We start from the raw sequence: 24,377 nt of genomic DNA on the forward strand, positions 1-24,377 counted from the left end.
GCCACATCCAAGCTTATACTCCAAAAGGATTGGTCAATGCTACAATTAGAGCCCTTTGTAATCATTATAACAGGCAAGAACTCCCTCTTTTCCAAGCAATGCGGGATCTCATTAAGTGCATTCCTATACTCAATTTGAAGTATTATAATCTTCCATCCTTAAAATTCTTAATGCCCTCGTCAGGTCACTCCATCATGGTGGCATGGCTGCGTCCCATACTTCTGGTTGGAATTGGCTATGATACCAACAATGGTCCAAGGAATGCCCAAGCTACATCTAGGCCTATACTTCCAAAGGATCTATCAATGTTACAATTAGAACAATGTGGAATTATTATAAATGACAGGAACTTCTTATTCCCAAATAATGTAGGATCCCATTCATCAGTTTCTTATACTCAATCTAGGTTATTACATGTACAATAATGCTTTTGCTAAGAATTCTTCAATAGCTGATCATTTGGAGATTTCTAGCGACCTCACCTAGTGGAATGTAAGCTTTATTAGAGCATCTTATGATTGGGAGGTGGATGCCTCTGCTGCATTCTTTAATGTGTGATATTTTACTAGTTTGAGAAGAAAGGTGAAAACAAGCTTCTTTGGGCCCTTCCATGAAAGGGAATTTCAATGTCCGTTCATTCCTTAATGACGTTATTCCCAATGACAGAAGTCCCTTTCCATGGAAGAGTATTCGGTGAACTAAGATTCTCACTATATAAATCTACATAAAAAACATATATTTGTGAATAGTGCAATGATTTTGTAACGCCCTATTCCCCTAGGGTTATGAATAAAGTCGTTTTAAAAAAATCTGGGGGAACTGATGTGCTACTAACCTTGACTTAAAAGTTTTTATTCTTAACGAAGTGCTAGATGCAAAATATTCTATAAATAAATAACGTCAATCTTTAATCATGAAACTTAACATGTCATAAATTGTCTAGACCTCTGCCTCGTCTCCCTAGGCCAAGTTCCGTCCTGTAGCTCCATCCTCATAAAGATCATCACTTGGGATGGTTAAAACATAAGAACAAACAAAAATGAGTTGAAGACTCAGTAATAGTATATCATACTGTAAACTTGACATTATGCATCGTTATACATACACATAGCATATAGATCATTCATCAATAACTTAGGCGGAATTTAAGAAATAATCATGGCAATACATGTAACATGGATGAATGAATGACTGACTCTACGCCTAACTTATTAATCCCATCTTTCAGTTGTATAGTGGTCATCATAACATATGTGCATTGGTCCAATTGTTGTTGATCCCATAAATCATATGGTGAATCACGCTTAGGTCCGTGGCACCACATAATCATAGCATTACATATGTTGGAGCACACTTAACTCTGTGTCAATGCATACATCATGGCATAGCATATGGTGGAGCATGCTTAGGTCCATGTCACCACATACTGTTAGTTTTGGTCTGAGTACCCCTTCCATCAGGCTTCTTTCATTATTTATAGAAAAGAGTTACAATGTTGCTAGATATTTCAGCGTAAATTTAGAGCCTAATTTCTGCCGGTTTCTTTGTACACATTAAGTGTTTAAGCTTCGCATGTTACGTCTATTTACAGCCAGCCTAATTCTCTGCTATATAATCTAAATATAGAAAGGCCTAAATTATATATGTAACATCCCCACTCAAATTGATGCTGGTGGATCAAGAAACATCAATTTGTCCACCAAGAACTGATGCCGGTGTCGATAAAGAGTTTTAGTGAATATGTTTGCAATTTGACATTTAGTGGAAATGTGAGGGAGAGTAATCACATATTTGTCAAAGGATTCACGTAAGGAGTGGCAATCGACTTCGATATGTTTGGTACGCTCATGGTAGACAGGATTAGCGGCAATCTGAATAGCACTGGTATTATCAGCATGAATAGGAGTGGAATGCAGCCGAGGAAAACTAAGTTCACCCAATAACCCCCAAAGACATAGCACGATACTCAGACTTAGTGGAGGACTTGGAAACTTTGTCTTGCTTCTCACTTTTCCAATAAATGAGTGCATTGCCTAAGAACATGCACCAACCAATAATAGAGCGACGAGTATCCGCACATCAGCAATTGTTTGCTTACTGCTACTCTAGATTATGATTCTCCCTATTTTCGATTATTTGGCATATCCTCGGAGTATCAATCCTTTCATACTTTTGGGTGTGTTAGTTTTGTTCATCTGCCACCTGTTGAGCATCATAAGCTTGCTACACAATCTATTATGTGTGCCTTTATGGGATATAGTCCTACTCAGAAATGATTTGTTTGTTATGATGCTCATGCAAACAAGTTCCGAATCTTACGGAATATGATTTTATTTGAAAATTAATATTTCTTTTAGTCTCAGGTTATTTCTGATTCTCCTATTACACTTCTTCCTACTTTTGACGATGTGTCCTCTTCCATTGAGCGATTTAAACCAGGTATGGTGCATCATCGACATCTTCCCCTTCCTTCAATGCCCATTCCAGACACTGATCCGTCATCTGATTCTGTGGTTCCTATACCTTGACACTTCAACCGGGTTACACATCCACCGGATATATATGGTTTTCCTCATATCTCGCTTACTTCCACTTTTGATCTTGTTTTTGTTCATGACTCTTATACCCAGGCAGCCACCCAAGCATGTTGGCAGCAGGCCATGCAAGAAGAAAATCCAAACTCTTCAAGACAATCACACTTGGGATCTTGTGATTTGTCCCTCTGTTGTCAAACCTATTGGTTGTAAATGTGTGTACTCAATCAAGTTTCAAGCTGATGGCTTAGTGTGCAGATATAAGGCCCGTCTCGTGGTTCTTGGGAACCGACAGGAGTATGATATTAATTATGAAGAGACATTTGCACCTGTTGCCAAAATGACTACTGTGTGGACTATCTTGGCACTTGCTGCATCGCAAGGGTGGTATCTCCGGCAGATGGATGTGAATAATGCTTTTTTACATGGGGATTTGAAGAAAGAAATTTATATGTCTCTACCTCCTGGCATGTTTGCTACACCTTTCTCAGAGGTTTGTTGGCTACGCTGATCCTTGTATGGACTGAAACAGGCTCCGCGTGCATGGGTTGATAAATTTCGCTCTACACTGCTTGCTTTTCATTTTACTCAGAGTCAATTTGATTCCTCTCTTTTTCGTTGCAAGACTTCTGCAGGAATTGTATTGCTTTTGGTATATGTTGATGACATTGTGATTTCTGGCTCCAATACTGAGTTAATTAAGCAATTACAACAGCATCTCAAGGCCTCTTTTCACATGAAAGACCTTGGTCCCCTACAGTACTTTCTTGGCCTTGAGCTGCAGCTTACTCCGATTGGTATATTGTTATACCAGCATAAATACACGCGGGAAATGATTTCATTGGCTGGTCTCCAATCGGGTAAGTTTGTTCTTACTCCCTTGGAGGTAAATCTTAAGTTTCGTCAGGAGGAATGTGAACTTCTATCATATCCATCCTTGTATCGGCAGCTTGTCGGGAGTTTGAACTACGTGACAATTACTTGTCCTGACATTTCTTTTGCTGTGCAACAAGTTAGTCAATTAGGTACTGTTTGGCCATTTAAATTTTTCATCTCAAACACAAAATTCTCATATCATCATTACAACTTTCCCAAATTCCCATACAAAATATAATAAACAATTCAACTTTTTCTTAACTTTTTCAAGTCCCAAAATAATAATAATATTAAAATATAATATTTTAATATTTAATCTTAAAACTCAAAATTCTCATATGAGAATTCTCAGTGGCCAAGCAGAACCTTAATGCAGGCTCCCCGACATTTTCATTTAGCCGCTGTTCGTCGCATTATCCGATATTTGGAAAGGGAAACTCTACACGTGGGTTGTTCTTTCCTAAAGAATCTTCCTTATAGTTGGTGGAGTATAATAAGCACGATTACCATGCACAGGAAAATGTAAAGTTTTACTTTTACCAAGACGATAAGTAGCACAATCAAAAGATATAGGAGAAGAAGAAAAGGAATCTTTATTGCACAAAAAATCATGTTTCATAAGATGAGTCAAGACAACATAATTAGGATGACCTAATTTCTTATGCCAGACTTCATTAGTATTGGCAGTAGTCGTGCAAGCAAGAGAAACAACATTAGGAATAGAAAACTGGAAGGGAAATGAACGTCCTACTTTAGGCCCTTTCGCGATCACTGTCCCTAGCACCTGATCCTGCACAAGATAACCACTACGAGAAAAGTGAACATCACAATTATTATCTACCAATTGTCCAACAGAAATCAAATTGGTAGACAATCTAGGAGAGACAAAAATATCGTGAAATGAATAGCCTAGATTACCAAAAGTAGTAATAGAAAGAGTATTGCCATTAGCGATCTGAATGTTTTGCGTGCCTCTATACTTATGAACACCGTGGAGGCCGGTCGTATTACTAGTCATATGATTAGAAGCGTCCGAATCAACAATCCAAAAAGTTGAGTTAGTATTTGTACCTTGCAGGCCTAAGGCCGTAAAAGCAGACACAATCAATTGCAAGTGTTAGAATAGATGAATCAGAGCTTACAGTAGGCGGCGCAGAAGAAGAAGAAGAGGAGTGAACAGAAGCCTGAAAAGCTTGGGGTTGGCGATTCTGAGGCCGTACTTAACAGTCTTTGATGATATGGCCCTTGTTCTTGCACTAGTTGCAAACTTTCTTAGGACAGTTGCGAGTAATATGACTAAATTCCTTGCAACTTGTTCCTCCCTCTCCCTTGTGCTGCATAGGCTACATTTATAGTCTCAGAGAAGACCTTCTCAGAAGTTATACCCATATGAGTGGATAACCGTTGTTCTTCACACAATAAATCTCCCAAACAAATATCCAAAGAAGGAACTGGATTACGGTTCAATAAACCAGCTCGAATGGGCTCGAATTCGGGTCGAAACTTCATTAAAAACTGATCACGTTTACTCTCAACATGAACTGCTTGAAGAGCCGCGAGGGCTGTAGTTAGAACCTTAGCATGAACAATGGTAGAATTTTCACTCCAAATGTTAATAAAACCAGAATAAAATTGTGCAATAGGTAAATTGCCTTGACTATAATTATGAATTTCCAACTCTAATTGGAATTTCCAAGCACTATGATCTTGGTGGTAAATACGGTGAAGATAATCCCATAGCTTGAGCCGTAGTAAAACAACGAAGATTGGTCACGAGGTGAGACCTAATTGTCCCCAATAGCCAAGAGACTACCTAGCATCATCGACCTCCCATTGAGAAAATTCTTTTTTATCAGCGGGAACCTTAGTAGAACTATCAATATGATTTGATAATTCTTTTCCTTTCAAAAATATTTTAAATTAAAATTCCCTCGTAGGGAAATTCTTTTTAGTAAATCTAATAATAGTATTTTCAATAGACATGATGAAAGGCACTAGAAGAAATAAGCCCAAGCAGCAAATCCAATCAAATAAACCGAGGGAAAGAGAACAAATGGATGGCCCAAGTTTAAACAGCAAGAATAAGCCTAATTAACGCCAAAAATAACAACCCACAACAAAGGAGCCCAGAAACAAATGAACAGCTCAAGTCCCACGGCATTATGAATCAAATGAAGAGCCCAAGTAACAATCAAATAAGCCCCGATACCCACTCAACCAGCATAGAGAGCCCAAACAGGTATCAAAATCCCATGGCGGAAAGAAAAAAAAGGCCAGAAGTGCGAAAAGAAAAACCTGTCCAGCACTTGCGAAAGCACCTGGAGCATCGACAGAGAGGGCTGACTGCAACACAACCACCCGGAGACGTCGCCGATGGTCATAGAAGATGCCGACAGCCCATAGCCACTTATAGAAGACGCCGACAATCACTCAGCCACTCATAGAAGACGCTGATAGTCACTTAACCACCACAGAGAAAGTCGAACACCACCATAGAGGAGGTCGACTGCCACAGAATAGTGAGCTCACAAAATGGGTCACCACAGAAAGAACTGACACACCCAAAGCAAGATGGAACTTGCCGAAACAGGGAAAGAAAAAAAATTCTTTCCGTCGCACACAAAGGATTAAGACCTCAGAGATGAATATCAGGTTAGGGGATCTGATACCATGTGAATTTTGGTCTAAATACCCCTTCCATTAGGTTTCTTTCATTATTTATAGAAAAGAGTTACAATGTTGCTAGATATTTCAAAGTAAATTTAGTGCCTAACTTTTGCCGGTTTCTTTGTACACGTTAAGTGTCTAAGCTTCCCACGTTAAGTCTATTTACAGCCAGCCTAATTCTCTGCTATACGATCTAAATATAGAAAGGCCTAAATTATATACGTAACACATACATCATAGCATAGCAAATGGTGGAGCACGCTTAGGTTTGTGTCATCGCATACATCATAGCAGAACATGTGGTGGACCACGCTTCATGGCTTGTACATCCACCCATAACATGAGGTCAATTTTTAAAGCTTACTTATCGTTCGTATGATGTTCATATGATTTCTTACTTATTTTATCATAATGCATGTAAACATGTTGAATTTTTGACTTTCATGACATGTCATACTCATATGCATGACATAGCATTAAACGTGGCATATTTATAAGCTTTACATAGCATAACATCTCATAAGTATTGCATAACATAATCTTTTTTTTTTTTTTGAAAGTGAGCATTGCATAACATAATCTAAGCATTTTTTAATGTCACTTAAGCATTACATAGCATATGTATGAATTTCATGACATGACATTTATTCTAATAATAACCCAATCAGTGTAACATACATAATTTCATTCATAAGCATATCTCCGTAATCCATTGAGGGTTCATAAGTAGGGGCTAACCTTGAATTGGCTGTGCATAGCATAGATGAACACACTTTTTCATGCAAAACAAAGTAGCATGCTACTTACCTGGTAACATTAATCCAATATTTTTGGGGCGAAGCTGAATACTAGGCAATGTGTGTGCTATGGATAGTGGTGCTAGACGTCAACTGGGCGGCGTTTGACGGTGGTGGCTTTCTATTCGGCAAGTAATAGCGTTGACCAGGCAGGGTGTACCTACGGTTGAATTGCGAGCAACTGTGGGGGAGGATGAAGGTGGCTATCGTGCATGGGCTAAGGGGATGTCGCTTGCGTGGCCTGCATCTATTGGACTTCATTGTTTACAGCAGTGGGGGTCGTGCGGGATTGCTTTGTTTTTAGTTGGCTAGAACAGGGGCTTGCTGTGTGAGGTTGATGCATTGTTGGATGTGGAGGGCAGCAGTGCGACTGAAGGTTGTGGGTTGGCAGTGTGCTACACCTCATGTTTTTACGCACGAGTGGTGGCGACAGCTAAGGTGGATGGGCATTGTTGTTGCCAATGGTTTTGGTGACCCTAGATGTCAACTCTGGCCGTGGGTCCGGGAGAGATTGGATGGTGCATGGTTGTGGTGTTGGGTAGTGGCTTGAGACTGTACGTGGCGTTGAGGTTGCCATGCACGATGTCTTGCAGTTTCTACATGATGTTGCTGTGCACAGGTGATGTAAAGGGGCTAGGCAACGTGAGGGCTGCTCTGTTGGTTGCTGGTGGCTTTCGTTGGCTGTGTGCGGCTGTGGCTTAAGTGGTCTTATGGAAATTCTTGTGCTATCATTAGGCTACATGGGAGGAGTTGAGTGATGGAGGGAGGAACATATGGATGATGTGGCACAAACCCTAGGGAGAAGATTGAAGTCCTTCATGTAATGCATGGTTATACCATATGGGCCCGTTACATATATCACCAGGGGGGTCTGAGGTTTTGGGTAGTTTGGGCTTGGGCCTTGGGCTAGGTCTAATTTTAATGGGCTTTAAATAAATTCTCCATCCTAATGCCAGTTTCATATAGGCCCTCTTGGTCTAATGCGCTTTAACCTCATTATGGAGCCCAATAAAAACCCCATAATCCACCATAATAATTTCTAGGACTGTAACCAATTCAAATTTATTCAATAAATCTCAATTGGGCTTCTCAAATCTTGGCCCATTAATACTAAATTCAATCCCAATAAAATTATCCATAATTCATCCCTACTAATATTGGGTCGGGGTGTTACAATCTCATCCTTGAGAAACTCCCTTACCTCATCCTTGAGAAACTCCCTTACCTCATTCGCTAATGGCCCATCACGTAGTTGGTGCCTTTATAGACATGCATGTGTCCAAAAATATCATTCAAAATTTTCATTAAAACAATAACAATATTAGTTAAATACACTTTTTTTTTTTTTGATGAATATATTAGTTAAATACACTTACTGTAGGGTAAAACATGCCTTGGGGAGACTTTTGCCTATATTTTCCTTTCCTCTTTCTTTTCTATTTTCCAAAATTTCTTTTTCCTTGTAAAAACTTCAGTCTTTGCAAAAAAATTTCCTCTCTTTTACCTTGAAAAAGTCTACAGAATCTTTCGACCTGGGCTCTGATACCAATTGTAACACCAGTTTCTTGAGATTTTTTTAAAACGACTTTATTCATAACCCTAGGAGAATGGGGCATTACAGATAGCCAGGTTAGTTTGGCTTGGGTCATGCCCAAAAGAGTATTGGACGTTTTTGACTCTTAGAGATGATGAAGTGATAGTCCAAAACTTGCAGCAATGTGAAGATGGTTCCTATTTGCCCCATATGGTGTATTTGGAGCGAAAAGATTGATAGAAGTTTTGAGGATCATGAATAGACAATGGAGGAACTTGAGAAGTTTTTCTTCAATACTCTTTGTTTGGGCAACTTATATAGACTTAAATGAACTCAATTTACCATATTGTTTTGGTATCATTTTCGCTTTATGTCTTTTTTATATAAATCCCCCACGTAGTTGGATTGTGTCTTTTGCGCTTTTTAATGAAATTCTTATCTTTTATCCAAAACATGCTTACGTTGATCTCTCTATAAAGATGTAGCCTTTTTTTTTTTTTAAAATTTTTTTATGTCGGAGAACCTCTCCAAGGTAGGGCCCTTCGGACCCACCTTTGCAGAGTAAACCCCGGTCCCGTGCACCACACCTTTGGAAGTTTCCCTATACGGAACTGGTTCAATTGCTGGTTTTTCAACAGGGGATGTGGCCCCAAAAGATTGTTTGAACTGATGAGGTGTTGAACCTTGGACCTTGAGGGGAGTGATACCCCAAGACCAAGGCCTTCACCACTTGAACTAACCCCTTGGGGTTCTATTAAGATGTAACCTTCTTTTCCCATTGCTAATTCGGTAGATACTTGGGACAGTCCCTCAATATTTAGGGGGAGCTGCACCTCATGGAACCAAGGGTACTAATGATTTTTTGTTTGACCCAATAATTGGTGTCTGAGAATGATGGGGAAGAGTCTCTCATATTAAAAGACCTGCCCGGCTATGAAACTCATTCAGCATCGGCGCATTATGCATGAAGCTATGTGCAAAAATGGGCGCATCCTCAGCCTATGTTAAATAGGAAACATAGAGTTAATGAAATCTTCTTGAATGGGTGATCCATTCCTGAAGTTAAGAGTTAGGCACTAAGAGACCTGACTGCAACTTCAAATCTGCTCCTGAAGCTAAACAACAAAGAAGATTTATACCTCTGATTCTGTTGTTAGTGTATCTTCTGTTGGGCAATCGATCAGACTATTTATTGTTTGATTGGCTTAGCATCTCTTGAATCTTCTATTATGCGATGCCTATGCACATATGCATATCCTTTCATGAGATTAAAGTTTTGTAGTCTAATTCTTTGTTTGTTAGATGTTATTATTTCTTTCTGATTTCAGTTTTATTTTATTTTCTTTCCTAGGTCTTTGTGCTTAAATACACCTGTGCCTTTTTATAACACAGCTGTAGTTGCCCATCACCTTATGCTAAATCAAACTATTCCATTCTTTTCCCCCCTTTTTATGCTTCAAAGAAAAAAAAAAACATATTTTTTTATGAGATTTTTGCTACTTACAAGCGGGTGTGGAAACACAACTCTTATTGTGGAACCCATTACAGTTATAAAAAGTCGAAACACAAGTACTTTTTTATTATGTTTATGTGGTAGACTTTCACATCAACATATTAAGTGATTTAATTAAGAGCTTCACAATTTATTTTGGACATTTGGTCTCAGTAGCATTTTTTATTTGATTTTTACAGATAATCAGGCTGGACAAACATTTATCTCATACCTTACTGCGAAGGTGACATTACTTTTGCCTTATTTTTGTTGCTTTTGTGGCTTAGGCTGGCCTTTTGGTGTCTTGTCCCCTTTTTAGTAGCCAGATTGCAGGTCAAGTTCATGCAATAAGGTCCAGAATCAGCATGGAAAATGTATAAAAGATCATTGGGCCATGATGTAGGTTCTCCATAATAATTTTATGAGCCATTCCTGTAGCCAGTTTAGCTCTTAATACATGATCAATCAGTCCTGAAATTAGTAATGCCATAATAGGAATAACTCTTGATGTTATTAGACATGCATAAACAGATGTTTGGGGCACATGTATATTTTTGTTTTGTTCATGTTTTGTTGAAGTTTTATGTGACCTCTTGTCAAAAAAGGGGTAAGAAAAGAAAAACACTGTTCTTTTAAGAAGTTATCCTTATCCCAAAGCACTGTTGATGTTCTTCCCTTTTTCCCCTAGATTATTGACAGCATCCAAGTCTCCATCAGAAATCTTCATGTCATGTACTGTGATATGCAGAGTGACTTGGTAAGTTTATTTCATTAACATAACTCCCATTCATTCACTACACCTAATGATGATGGTCCTATGCTTTAGTTCAATGATTTCAAATAAACAGATAGGGATGGATTAAAATTATTTTTTAATTTAGTGTAATATAAGGGGGTTAGGAATAAATGCTGATTTAAGTGAGGGTTGGGGGTTATTATTATAGAAAATTTCTAATCAAAAGAAAAGAATAGGAGATTATCATCTATATCAGATCTAAACAAATTTGTTTGAAAGTAATTAGAGATGTTTTGTACATTCTATTATGTGCTAAGGTTCTGCTTGGCTACTGAGATTTCTCAGATGAGAATTTTGAGTTTTAAAATTAAATATTAAAATATTATATTTTATTATTATTATTGTTTTGGGATTTGAAAAAGTAAGAAAAAAGTTAAATTTTTTATTATATTTTATATGGAGATTTTAAAAAATTGTAATGATGAGATGAGAATTTTATATTTGGGATGAAAATTCTTTGTGGCCAAAGACTACCTAAATGTTCTATGTTTAATCCTATGTATTTTGATTATGAGCACTTACTGAAATATTTATTTTGTATTGAAAAAGGTTAAATGTTGCAAATTAGGCATCATGATCTCTTCTTGCAAAAATTAATCAAAGTAAACAAAGTTTTCAATGGAGGAAAACAGTAACAAGACATACATATAATTTATCACATCATTGTATCGTTTATCAAATACTTATTTTATGGTTTATATGTCAAAATATTGAGAAACTAAGAATACCAAGAGAGCTTTTGGAAAAACTCCTGCTATGTGCAGCGTAATTCTCATTAAGTAGTAGGCAATCAGCCCGTGCTTTATAAGGAAAGAAAGGATTACCATACATGGTAAATTCTAATGTATAAGTCCCTAAGAATTAGCATCTATACATGGTAAGAATATTACTTGTACAACTAGTATAAACAAATATATATACATGGTAAGAATTAACATTTATTATATGCAGTAACATCCCCCTCAAATTGATGCGGGTAAGTCAACCAGTAACAATTTGCTAACAAGAAATTGATGCCACTGTCGAGTCATGGCTTTAGTGAAGACATCAACCACCTGGAGATCAGTAGAAATGTAAGGAAGAGATATCACTTGACTTTCCAAGATATCACGGATAGAATGGCAATCGACCTTAATGTGCTTGGTGCGTTCATGGAATATGGGCTTGGTTGCAATCTGAATAGCATTAGTATTATCAGCATGAAGAGGGGTAGAATGAATCTGAGGAAACCAAAGCTCTTCAAGAAGATCGCGTAGTCATATAATTTTAGAACAAGTAGTGGACATGGCACGATACTTAGCCTTAGTAGATGATTTAGAAACACGATCTTGTTTCTTACATTTCCGAGAAATTAAGGCATCACCTAAGAACATACACCAACCCGTATTAGACCGACGCGTGTCCAGGCACCTAGCCCAATTAGCATTACTATAGGCAACAAGTTGAAGAGATAAGCATGTAGGAAAGAATAACCCACGAGTAGGCGACCCTTGAAGATAGTGGATAATGCGGCAAACCATAGCATGATGGAGATGCCGAGGAGAAGACATAAACTAGCTGACCTCATGAACGGCTTAGGAGATATCTGGTCGAGTAGTGGTCAAATTGACAAGGCTCCCAACCAGGTGCCAATAGAGAGTAGGATCATCTAAAGGATCCCCTTCATCTTTCCTGTATTTGACATTTACCTCTATAGGGGTATCAACAAAAGAAATGTCCTTTAAACCAGCTAAGGTGATAAGATTTTGAATATACTTATGCTGGTTCAAGAAAATACCATTGGCCTGATGATGAATCTTTAGTCCCAAGATGTAAGCTGGTTGAGATCTTTCATGTGAAAAGTTGTATGTAACAACTGTTGAAGCTTAGTAATCAATCAACAGTCAGTGCCAGTAATGATAATATCATCCACATAAACCAAGAGAAGTACTATACCCACAGCAGATTTGTGGAAGAAGAGAGAAGAATTATACTGACTTTGTGTAAAAGACAAGGTAAAAAGTGTACTACGAAACTTCTCAAACCAAGCCTGGGGTGCCTGTTTGAGCTTGTATAGAGAACACATTAGCTTACTGACATCCTGAGGAGAAGAAGTAGTAATACTAGAGGGAAGCTTCATTTAGATCTCTTGTCGGAGATCACCATGAAGAAAGACATTCTTCACATCCATCTGATGTAGTGGCCACGACTATGAAGCGACAATAGCTAAGATAGTCCGAACTGTGGTCATTTTGGCAACAGGAGCAAATGTCTCCTTATAGTCAACCCACCCGATTGCAAAGAACAAGTAGACCGGCAAAGAGTGGTGGAAACAGTAGTAGGATCAGGTCCCAGGTCAAGATCTTGAGGGGGTATAGAGTAAGTGCAACCAAATTCAGGATGATTACGTCTTTCATACACAAAAGCAGGTTTGAACCTTTCCACAATTATTGGAGAATCAGAAAGACTAGGCATAAAAGATAAAGATGAAGATGGTAGCTCAACATGAGAGGGAAAGAAATGTTGATTTTCAAAGAAAACTACTTTCCTATAAACTTTGATATGACGAGCATGGAGATCATAACAAACATATCCCTTTTGAGGGATAGCATAACCAAGAAAGGCACACTTAGCAGATTGAGCAGTAAGTTTGTCGTTCATGAGCAGTGAGATGCACAAAACAAATACAACCAAATGCACGAAGATTAGAATATGAAAGAGAATGTCCAACTTAAAGAAAGGAGAAGCATTCTTTAACGTAGGAGAGGGTAAATGATTGATCAAATGAACCGAAGTAGAAAGCACTTCACACCAAAAATGAGAAGGAATAGAAGATTCAAGTAAGAGAGTTCTTACCACATCATGAAGATGACGATTTAGAGAGTTCTTACCACATAAAAAAGATGACGATTTTTCCACTCAGCAACACTGTTTTGTTGCGGTGTCAAAAGACAAGAATGCTGAGAGATGAATCCTTTGCTTTGAAGAAAGTCCTGAAACTCATTAGGCATGTATTCTCCTACAGAATCAAATCATAAGACCTTGATGCTGGCGGAGAATTGAGTCTCAAGAAGTGCAAAGAAGCGCTTAGATTTTAAAAAATTGTCTTCCTTTGCCCAAAGGAAGTAAACCCAAGTAAAACGACTAAAGTCATCTATGAAAGTAACAAAGTACTTATAATGCGCATGAGAAACAACAGGTGCAATCCCTCAAACATCGTTGTAAATAATATCGAAATAGTGTGAGGCACGAGATGCATGATGAGGAAAAGGTAGAACTTTACTTTTGCCAAGTTTGCATGTTGAACAATCAAAAGGAAGATCAAGAGGAGAAAATGCTTTATTGCCCAATAAACCAGAGTTAAACAGAGTACGAAGTACATGTGAGTTTGGGTAGACGTCTATGCCACATCTGATTTCTATCTCTAACAACATTACATGCAAAGGAAAGTAAAGGAAAACTAGGGATAATTGTGGAAGGAGAAATGTGTAGAGGAAAGAGCCGTCCCACTTTAGGCCCCTCCGTGATCATCTTCCTAGAAACTTGATCCTATACAACACAACTAGAACGAGAGAAATGGACATTACAATTATGATCGACCAATTGACCAACAGAAATGAGATTTGTGGACAAGTCAGGAGACACAAAAACATTAGTCAAGGAAGAAGAAAGATCACCAACAGCCCAGATAGGCAGAGAATTGCCATAAACGGTGTTAATTTTCAGGTTTCCATCTTAATTTCTCACATTGGAAAGAGGGACAATAGTATTGGTCATATGGTTAGAGGCTCCGGAGTCAAAATGCCAAGGCTTAGAGGGAACTGTATGATTACCCCAGAACCCAAAAGTAGAAAAAGCAGAAAGTATCATCTATTGTACCATTTCAGGAGTGAGGGTGTTCGGGTTTGCTATTGCCGAAAAAGTAGGAGTAGGAACAACCTGTGAGGCAGCAGGCAACGCAGCAAACCTGGAGGAATTAACCGAGGCATTATAAGCAGTTCCCTGCTTCCTTTTAGGTCGAATAAGACAAGCAGAGATAATATGGCCTTGCGTCTAGCAATAGTTACAGAACTTCTGAGGACAATCTCAAGCAATATGACCAAGGGCTTTACAGCTAAAGCACTGGACATCACGCATGTCTCTACCCTTATTCCTCCCTTGTGCTGCATAGGTCATAGTAGTAGGTGCACTAACATTAGCCTGATGTTCCATGGAAGCTTGAGTTACTAGACACTGCTTCTCTCAAAGAAGTTCACTCAAACAAGCATCCAGAGATGGGACAGGATCACGATTCATTAGATTAGAACGTGCAATGTCAAAATCAGATCGTAGTTTCATCGAAAATTGATCTTGTTTGTTGGTTGCATGCAAGGCTTGGATGGCAGAGAGAGCTGCAGCTGGAACATTAGCATAAACAATGTCTGAATAGTTGGCCCAAGGATTTTGAAAACCAGAAAAATATTCCTCAATTGAGATACTTCCCTATGTTGTCTTGATTGTAAACCTTGTTGAGATAATTCCACATGTCAGCGGCAGTTTTATAAGGCCTTAGATTGAGAACAAGGTGAGGTTGAATAGAGCTTAGGATCCAGGTCATAACCTGAGCATCCTTGATTTGCCATTTAGACAAAGCCTCTACATCTTTAGGTGCAGGATCACTCCCATTAATATGATCCCACAATTCTTTCCCTTTGATAAATAATTGAAATTGAAACTCCCAAGCAGAATAATTTTTGCTAGTAAAACGAATATGGAATGAGTGTAACTTATCTGATGACATGCTGGAATCGAAAATAAAATATCTCACTAGAAGGTTGCGCACCAGAATAGAAAGTGCTGAAAAATGAATCCAAACTAGGAACAAAAACAGAAAGTGCCGAAATCCAGAATAGACCCAAAGCACTTGCATAGACAGTGCCGAAATCCAAAATTGAGGCAAAAAACTTGCCCAGACAGCGTTGAAAGCCACAGAGAAATCAGAAATGCCAAAATACCCAAAGGGACACCCCTGAGAGAAAAAATTCGAAATAGGCAAGGAATTAGTAACCTGCTCTTGATACCATGTCAAAATACTGATAAACTGAATATATGAAGAGAGCTTTTGGAAAAACTCCTGTTATGTGCAGCATAATTCTCACTAAGTAGTTGGCAATCAGCCCATGCTTTACAAGCAAAGAAAGGATTACCATACATAGTAAATTCTAACGTATAAGTCCTTAAGAATTAGCATCTTTACATGGTAAGAATATTACTTGTACAGCTATTATAAACAAGTAAATATACATTGTAAGAATTAACATTTATTACATGCGGTAACATTATATTGGTGAAAATCCAAGCATTTGAGTTGTCAATCTAAGATGAAAGAGAATTTCCCATTCGTAGCAATTTGTTTACATTCTCTCTTTTGAAACCAACTTTTTTCATTTTATTTGACACAATAATCTTTATATATCGATTCTGAATTGTATTGCTTATGTTAGTATAAATGTCAACACCTACGATTCTTCTGCATATTTGGTCATTGCCTTTTGGTATATTTGGTTCAACTATGTAATTTATTTTGATTATGGCTATCAAATGTCGTGGTAGTCTATCTTTTATAAAACACATGGTCATTGCCTTTTGGTGTATTTTGGTTCAACTATGTACTTTATTTTGATTACGGCTATCAACTATCATGGTAGCCAACTAGTGGCCATCGGATTGAGAGATTTTCTCCTTGAATTACCCGAGGTGTACTTGCGAGAAACTCCTTACCTAGGGCCTATGCCCTTTCGGGATTACTTGAGATTTCGTTCTTGGACACCTGGTGCCATTAAAAAAAAATTATAAAACAGAAGAATCACATAAAGCTGTGTTAAATTTGATGTAATTGATTGATCACTTGATTGTCATGTTGCATGATGCTCTTATAAATTGATTTAATCTCATTGTGGCGTATTTGATTGTAAAACTATTTTTATCTAACGTATCTTATCTGGCGATACAATTTATTGATTTGCTTTTATGAAATCTCTTTGTGAACCTAGTAAGGCTCATTAAATGTGCGTTTTACTTAAATTTGGCATGCTCTAGGCAACGTTTGCGCCTAGGCTCTAGGCAGTAATTGCACTTGAGTGCGGGTACCACTTTTACTGACATTGGATCCACCTAACTGGCAAAAGGGAAAAGTGCTAATAAATAATTAAAAGAAGAAGCAGGGAAATCGATAGTATTTTTTATCACTGTCCAATAAAAGAGGGAAGTAACAAAGGATGGCTTAATGTTGAATTGGGAATTTGAACCTTTCTTGATTAAGCATAGGGTATGCTCTCTTTTGTACACATGTAGCATGCCTTATAATTATAATAGCGTGTATCTAGTTCCATCAAAGGCTTTCCTCGATATGTTACGAAATGTGGATGCTAATACATACAAATAACAATGAATTCCTTTTTTTTATAAGTGAGAAGAATTTATTAATCCACATAAGTAGGCAAGGCCAAAGTACACAGGAAGCATACAGAAGATGAACCTAATTAGAAGCTAAGTGCCGTGAAAAACAGCATAAAAGTCATTAGAACTAGTCCCATTCAATACAATAGCTGAAGCCCAAAGTAACAATGTATGAAAGAAAAAGTCCCTAAACCCTCCCGATGAGCATTCCCTATTATCAAAATAACGTCCATTCCTCTTGTTCTAAGTACACCACATTAAATATAGAGGCACCATCTTCCAAACAGCCGCGATTTGATGATTTCCCTAAATTCCTCTCCAACATGACAATATATATACCACCCTCCTAGGCATTACCCATGCAATACAAAGCCTAGTGAAGATTTCATCCCATAATGCCTTAACTACTTCACAATGAAGAAGAAGATAGATCCGCTGGTTCACCATTTCTTTTACACATGAAACATCAATCTATTATATAAAGGCCACGCTTTCTTAGCTTAGTAGTTTTAGCTATTGCTAGTAGTTTTGGTTTAAGTAGAAGTTATTTGGTGTTTTTCTTAGGGCTGGTTTGGTTACACAAAATCATACTATCTCATCTCATCTTATATAATATTTACAACTTTCTCAAACTCCCACACAAAATATAATAAACAATTCAACCTTTTCAAATTTCAAAATAAAAATAATATTATAAAATTATATTATAACAATATTTTATTTAACTTTCTAGGGATGTCTTAAAGGTCCTCTCTTGGTGAGATTCCACTTCATTAAAAAAGAGTGAAGCGACCATTCTTCAATAGATTAACGAATTTTATAAATATTATGATTATGGGCTCTGATTGCAGGTAAGCTAGGTCAGCCCCTAACTTATTTAATGGTATTTTACCATTCTAAATGAAACTCTGTTAGTATTTTTAAGTTTTTGCCTTGTTTCATCACTTATTTTTTTCCTTATGAAATGACATGTTCCCTTTGTTTGCTGCTTTTCCTTTCCTTTCCCCTGGGAGTAAGTGCATGTTTGGGATTGTGGTAGGAAATATAACTTAATAACTTTATGGCTTATAACTTATAGCTTAAGTAATAAGTTTTACTATTAAAAAGTTATTTACTAAACCCCTAGGGGTTGACTCAAGTGTTAAGGGCATTGGCCTTGGGGATATGCTCCCCCTATGTCTAAATTTCAAATTCCCTTGGGTGCAAACAATTTCTAGGGGCCATCGGAGTGGAGGATTTTCTCATTGAATTAATCGAGGTGCACTTGTGGGAAACTCCTTGCCGAGGGCCTGTGCACCCCTAGGATTAGTCGGGATGTTGTTTCGGACACCCAGTGCTAATAAAAAAAAAGTTATTTACTGTTTGGTAACCATATGTTTAAATCACTTTAAAAAATGTTATATTTGTTTTGAAACAAATTAAAATAGTGCTTTCTGAAGTGGACGATCATTTGATTTTTTAAAAAATTATGACTATATCCTTAAAAATTTGAAAGTTGTAATTATCTAAAAGTTGTATGGGTATTTTCGTTCATTGACAATTTTTTTTAAAATTTGAATTAAATTTCGGATTATCCAAAAAAGCATGTTTGATACTTTTCCTCAAACGTATTTTTTAACTTATTTGAGATTAAAAAGTTTATTAATATGTAACACCCAAACAACCTAATTTTTTTGTTAAAGAGCTTTAAAGCTATTTAAGCACTTTTTAAGATTCCTAACACAACCCCAAACAAGCCCTAAGAGGTGGTTTTTTTGCTTTTTTGTTAGCTTGATCTAGGTCTGATTTTTTCTTCTTAAATTACTTAATATGTTTATATGTAGATTTATGTAAATTGCATGAATATGTAGGTAGGCATCATTGGAGTCCCAACCAATAATTTTTTTGATTAGTAAATAATTGTTATAACTATGATGTTTGATATCTGGTTTATTACAACTGGTTATTATTATTTCATTATACTAATGATAACTATTTTTTTTTAATCGTTGTCATCTTCATGTTGGTTATCATAAAACTCGATTACTTTATTTTGTTATTTTCCTTTTTCTTATGCAAATGTTTAAAACATTTTATTAACAATAGGAGAATTCTTTAGCACATTGGTTTTGTGCAAAATTTGTATTAAAGATTACAAAGGAAACTCCTTAACAGATCTAAAAGGGAATAAGCATAGATAAATCCAAGTGCAAGCATCTACTCATACAATAGTTTGAGGAATAAAGATTGAAATCACCCATAACAAGCTCTAGAAGGTCCGCATAAGGTAAAGTAGCAGTGTTCCAAACCATATAATTTGTATGCACCAAAACAAATATTGGCTACAAAACAACCCAACAACTACCCTATCCATCCCATCAATAAAATTTTGTTTAGCGATAAAAAAACTTGTCAACTACCTTCTTGGGCATCATTCATCGTTATTTTTTCTGCCTCCTTATTCACACGAAGTCTATGGAGTTTTGTAACTGTCTTTTCAATAGATATATACAAAATTCGGGCACCTGCATTGTGTTGAGCCCATGGTCTCACCCTTCAGCCTTTATGGGGAGGAGAATTTACTGGTCCTACGGCCATTGGGGGGTTTCATTGATGATGTGTTTTTGCCCTGCTTTTTAAAGAATTTATAACAGTTTTTGACATAGGAGCGCTACTGACACACTTGTGCTTGATTGAACCCATATCTCTACCTATTGTTTGGCTTGTGCAGTTTGATCTGATGACCATTATTAATGATTGGTTGCTCTCTCGTATTCCTCCATATCAAAATTGGTTTCCACAAACCTTTATGCACACAACATAATAATTGCTACTTGTTTGTTATATGTGGAATATGTACATAGTTTGTACAGACTTAGATCTGTTCTTTGTCAGTGTCGTCCTTATAGAAACGAAAAAAGCATTGTTTCATAACCTTGTAATGAAACATTGAAGTAACTTGTCCTTGAATGTGAACATAATGGTGCAAACTGTAGCAAAAAAAATAAAAATAAAAATAAAAAGAGCAGGGGAGAATTGGAACTCAAGGATCTCATTTAGGAGTGTAAAAGGGAGTGAATAGGTTGTCACTTTTGAAGAAATACCCTTCACTAATACTATTCCTACTTGTTTGTCTTGATTAATTCTGTACACTTTTTTTTTTAATTTTTTTATTCCCGCTTAATGTTTCCCAGGATCACATTATGTTGGGTTTAAAGTTTTCCAGCTTGACGATAATGAAGCATCGGTAATACTCTCATTCATTTTCGGGTAGTTGTACTATTTTTCAATATGTTGTCCTCGATAGATTGGTTGGATCTTACCTTTTACCGAATTTAGGTTTATGGACTATCTCCATTCGAAATAACTATAATTTGTTCCAATATTTGTGTTAAGTGCATATGCACTTAATTTGTGTTTGTATAGAGAGATCAGTATAAAAACAAGCACATATTGATTTGAACATATTACATTTTGTTGTCATTGGGACCATATTTGGTAATAGAGCTGCAATTCCATGATAGATTGTTTTTTGAATAGCTTGCTTATAGGTGTAAGCTTGGTGGTCCAGCAAATTTTCATGACAGATTGTGTCTTTCTTTCAAGATTTCTTGGATGTGATTAAAGAACATATTATGCGCGTTTCATGCGCTACATGCCATCGTAGGCTTGAAAAAAGCATTGATGCCACCTTCATTACTCAGATTCAGGCAAAAAGGGGCTGTTGATGTTAGAGTATGCATGCATAGGCTTGGCCAAGTGAGTTTTGTAAGATCATCTTCAAAGCACCTGCTAATAGGCTGTATATGGTAATGGAGAAGATCATTTTAAAGCCCCAGTACATATTTTTCATGGGAAGACAAATACTAGATTCTGTCCTTGTTGCGAATGACGGTTGGGATAGCAGGCTTAGATCTTGAGAGACTGAGTGCCCCAAAAAGTAGATATGAGGAAAATCTCTGATCATGTCAACTGGGAGTTCCTTCTAAATTTGTTGTGGATGTGGTTTTTTGTCTTTCCACTGTGCATAATGCATAATGTCAACTTGGCTTGCTAAATCATGTCAACTTGCACAATGCATTGTATTTCCACCGTGCACTTTTTTGTCCTGGCAACTTGAACTGCTTCCCCCTTTTTAGTAGCTCACATGGCTTGCTACAGGGGGATACGATGTCTCTGCCTTTTGTCATTGTTATGGTGTTCTCTACCAAATGTTATTTGCCTCAGTTTGTGAGGTTTCTTGGAGAGCCGCCTAGAAGTTACAATGATGTTGAAAATGGTTTCTACTTACCTCATGGAGTATTTGAAAGGGCTTGGTACATTGCTCCTTTGGACAACTTCTATAGACTTTATTAGTTTAATTTTCACGTTTGTATTGTATTTTTGCTCTTTCTACATGAGTATCTGGTACCGATTTTCGATACCCATTGAGTAGTGCAGTCCAAGTAATCACATTCCTACTTGAAGTTTCATCAGCACTGGAGCCTTAACTAATTTCTTGAACCCCTGATAATTACTAATCAAATTATTGTCCGCCTATGGGACAGAATCCTGTAAACATCTCACATCCACCATGTATTCTTACAACCTTTTTAAAACAATGAATCAGTCAAAATCAGTGTGCAAGCCAGCCAATACTGAGCCACTGACTATAAAAAAGTCATCAGAAAGATTGTCGTTGGGTTTTCTCAGGGTTTAGAGATATTGCTTGGGTTTTTATAGTGGAACATCGAGTTCAGATCTTCTGTACAAAAAGCAACATAAATTCGTGGTAGCCCTATAATGCTTATTATTTCCTGACTGTAATTTCTCCTGTGTTGAAGATTTGGATGGTCGAATAGAGAGAAGTGAAGGTGGTGGGAAGTAGAGAACCATGGTTGGAGGAAAGTGTAGAGAGGATTGCCTGTTTTGGGGTTTTTTCCTTTTCTGTCTCACATGCCTGGCGGTGTGGCATATTGGTGTGCTTGTTGCATTGGCCAGCTCAGCTGCCAGCACATATCTGTTTGTTTGTCAAAAGACAAACAGGTAACCATTGGGCATTGCGGTTCTTCCACAGTGACCCTCAGCACAAGGGTTTCTTCCTAAAAAATAGGTTTAGTGGAGCGCACTTTAAATGAACTTCAAAATCTTTTTGTGCACACCTTATTGCTTTGGTTTTCTGCCATTGTGCTCAATGGAACTAGTCTTTATGATTTTCTTGTTTCATTTTCAGGTTCCTAGATTGTAGGCAGGTGTTTTCTTTTGTATTCTCCTTGTGTACATGGCCAACGCCTATTTCATTCATATTAATGAAGTTTTAACTCATCAAAAAAGAAAAAAATAGGTGTAGTACAAGGGGATTTGTCCAAAGGGCCTTGCCTTGGAGAGGTTCCCCGACATAAGAAAAAAAACAGACTGAAGGAGGTACAAATTTTAGAAGATGTGTTTTTAGTGCATTACTTAGTTGCATATAGGGGCTTATTCTATGAAATTCTTTTGTAGAGCTAGTTAGAGGCTTTCAGTATGTAAATTCTTTTATTTTTTTTAAATACCAATTAAAAAGTAAACTTTTAAAACTGTCAATGCATCCCAGTACGCCAGAGTTTAGTAGTAGATGAAGTGCAGCCTGATTTCACCAGAGGTGTATATCACATAATTCATTCGTCAAATTGAAGATGAGGTGAGAAGCTAGACTCATTCATCCATCCCCACAAGCTTTAAGCTTAAACAAAGATCTTGTACCGTATCTATAGGTTTGTCTGTCCACTTTGTTCTCATGCTCCTACCCAAACATGGTGGAGCTGCATTTCATGCTAGATTACATTCGCTGTTAGTGGAAAACTTCCAAGATCAAGGGGCTGAACCTTCTTCATAAGTTGCATCTTTAAGAAGATAGAAGAATAACGATAATTAGGCTTTGTTAAGTGAAATTGGGGAACGATTTAAAGTATGGAATAAGTATTGCTCTGAACTTATATGATGATTAGAAGTAGTGTAGGGAAGATTTTTCAAACACAAAAAATGAAGAAAGAATGGGACTCAAAATAGTTATGGTATTCTAGTCTATCAAAGTTATTCCCATACAAACTGAAAGTCGCTCATGTTGTGTGCTGTCCTGTTGGTCTTGTTTATTTACATTTTTGAGATTTTTTGTTGTTTTTAATTTAAGAAGAAAAGGTCAAAAAAGAAGGAACATTATCCAACAATCCCCTTTCCCACCTCTCGTAATCAATTTACCATCTGCGGATTTGATGGAGATTTGACTCTTTTTCAACATCTAAGAGACTAGACAGGGGCTGTTGCAGTCATGTTAATGCTTGAGTGGGCCAAATCACCCACTCTTGAAGTTATGAATATGAAACTACCATTGAGGCTTCCTTGCAGGCGTTTTCTATGCTTGATGATGGAAGAAGGGTTGTCAGGTTCCTCTATTTGGGTAATGGGAAGCATGACGGAATGAGTTTGTGCTAAACCCCCTCAGGGATTCCACGCTCTTTTTGTTTCCCTTTGTCATCTAGTGCCGAGGAATTGAAGCTTTGTGTTATTGTTGACCATCCTTTGGCAAGTCTTTTTTTAATCGGTAAAGGTACACCCTTTGGCGAGTTGAAGGGAGCTTAGTTTTGCTGAATATCCACTTCTTTGCTTGAGGAATAAATAAGACCTGAATCAACTCTGATATATATTTGAAGAATAAAATGGAGCATAATTGGCCCCAACCCACGAAGTTATCCTTGATTGAAGGGTGGGATTGATTTTCAGCGGATCATTTTGAGTTCGTGCAAAAGCAAGTGGGCCCTTGTCTTTCACATAATGGGCCCAACCATACTGCTTGCATAATTGGCCAAAGTGCCCACTTGTGATTTCTCAAGACCTGTGAGAGTATGGATCTGTGAGGGTTGGGGACCATTAACAACCAACCAGCCTTTATCCTTATCAGGCCGTGGGAGTATGTTGATGCGATAGGTTGTTTGGCTAAAGCTTTTGTGTGAGCCTTCTAGGTTTGAGTGTTGATTAGTCTTTAAAAGTACATTTTTTTGAATAGTTGCTGCACGTTGTTAGGGTGTTTTAGCGGCTTTAATGGCCTTAAATTTCCTGATTTTATTGTTACGTTTTCTCCTTGTATACTTCATGCAGACTTGGGCTTTGCCTTTTACGCTTTTATTGAAACAAGATTTTTACCCGCCTAAATCATCCAGGCGAAATCCAGTTTTTCTCCCTCTCTGCATCTGTATCCTTTAATCTCCTTTGTTCAGACCTATGGTAGCGCTGTGTGTCACCGAAGAATAGGGGCCCACGGCAGTGCTGA

The 24,377-nt window shown here is 37.4% G+C and overlaps 1 protein-coding gene across 10 annotated transcripts in view; it reads left to right on the plus strand.

The window, feature by feature from the left end:
• LOC122312852 overlaps positions 1-24,377 on the plus strand; it is a 111,928-nt gene that overhangs the window by 5,796 nt on the left and 81,755 nt on the right. For 6 of the 10 annotated variants that reach the window (XM_043127500.1, XM_043127502.1, XM_043127503.1 and 3 more), the window contains 3 exons: positions 10,101-10,144; positions 10,589-10,657; positions 20,287-20,339. In XM_043127500.1, the coding sequence (XP_042983434.1) occupies positions 10,101-10,144; positions 10,589-10,657; positions 20,287-20,339 (166 nt within the window). Of the gene's footprint in view, positions 1-2,439; positions 3,028-10,100; positions 10,145-10,588; positions 10,658-20,286; positions 20,340-24,377 lie in introns of all 10 variants that reach the window. The other 4 variants (XM_043127497.1, XM_043127499.1, XM_043127495.1 and 1 more) reach the window with 3 other exon arrangements.

Source organism: Carya illinoinensis, chromosome 6 (genome assembly GCF_018687715.1).
Source record: "Carya illinoinensis cultivar Pawnee chromosome 6, C.illinoinensisPawnee_v1, whole genome shotgun sequence".
In the NCBI taxonomy this organism is placed as follows: domain Eukaryota; kingdom Viridiplantae; phylum Streptophyta; class Magnoliopsida; order Fagales; family Juglandaceae; genus Carya; species Carya illinoinensis.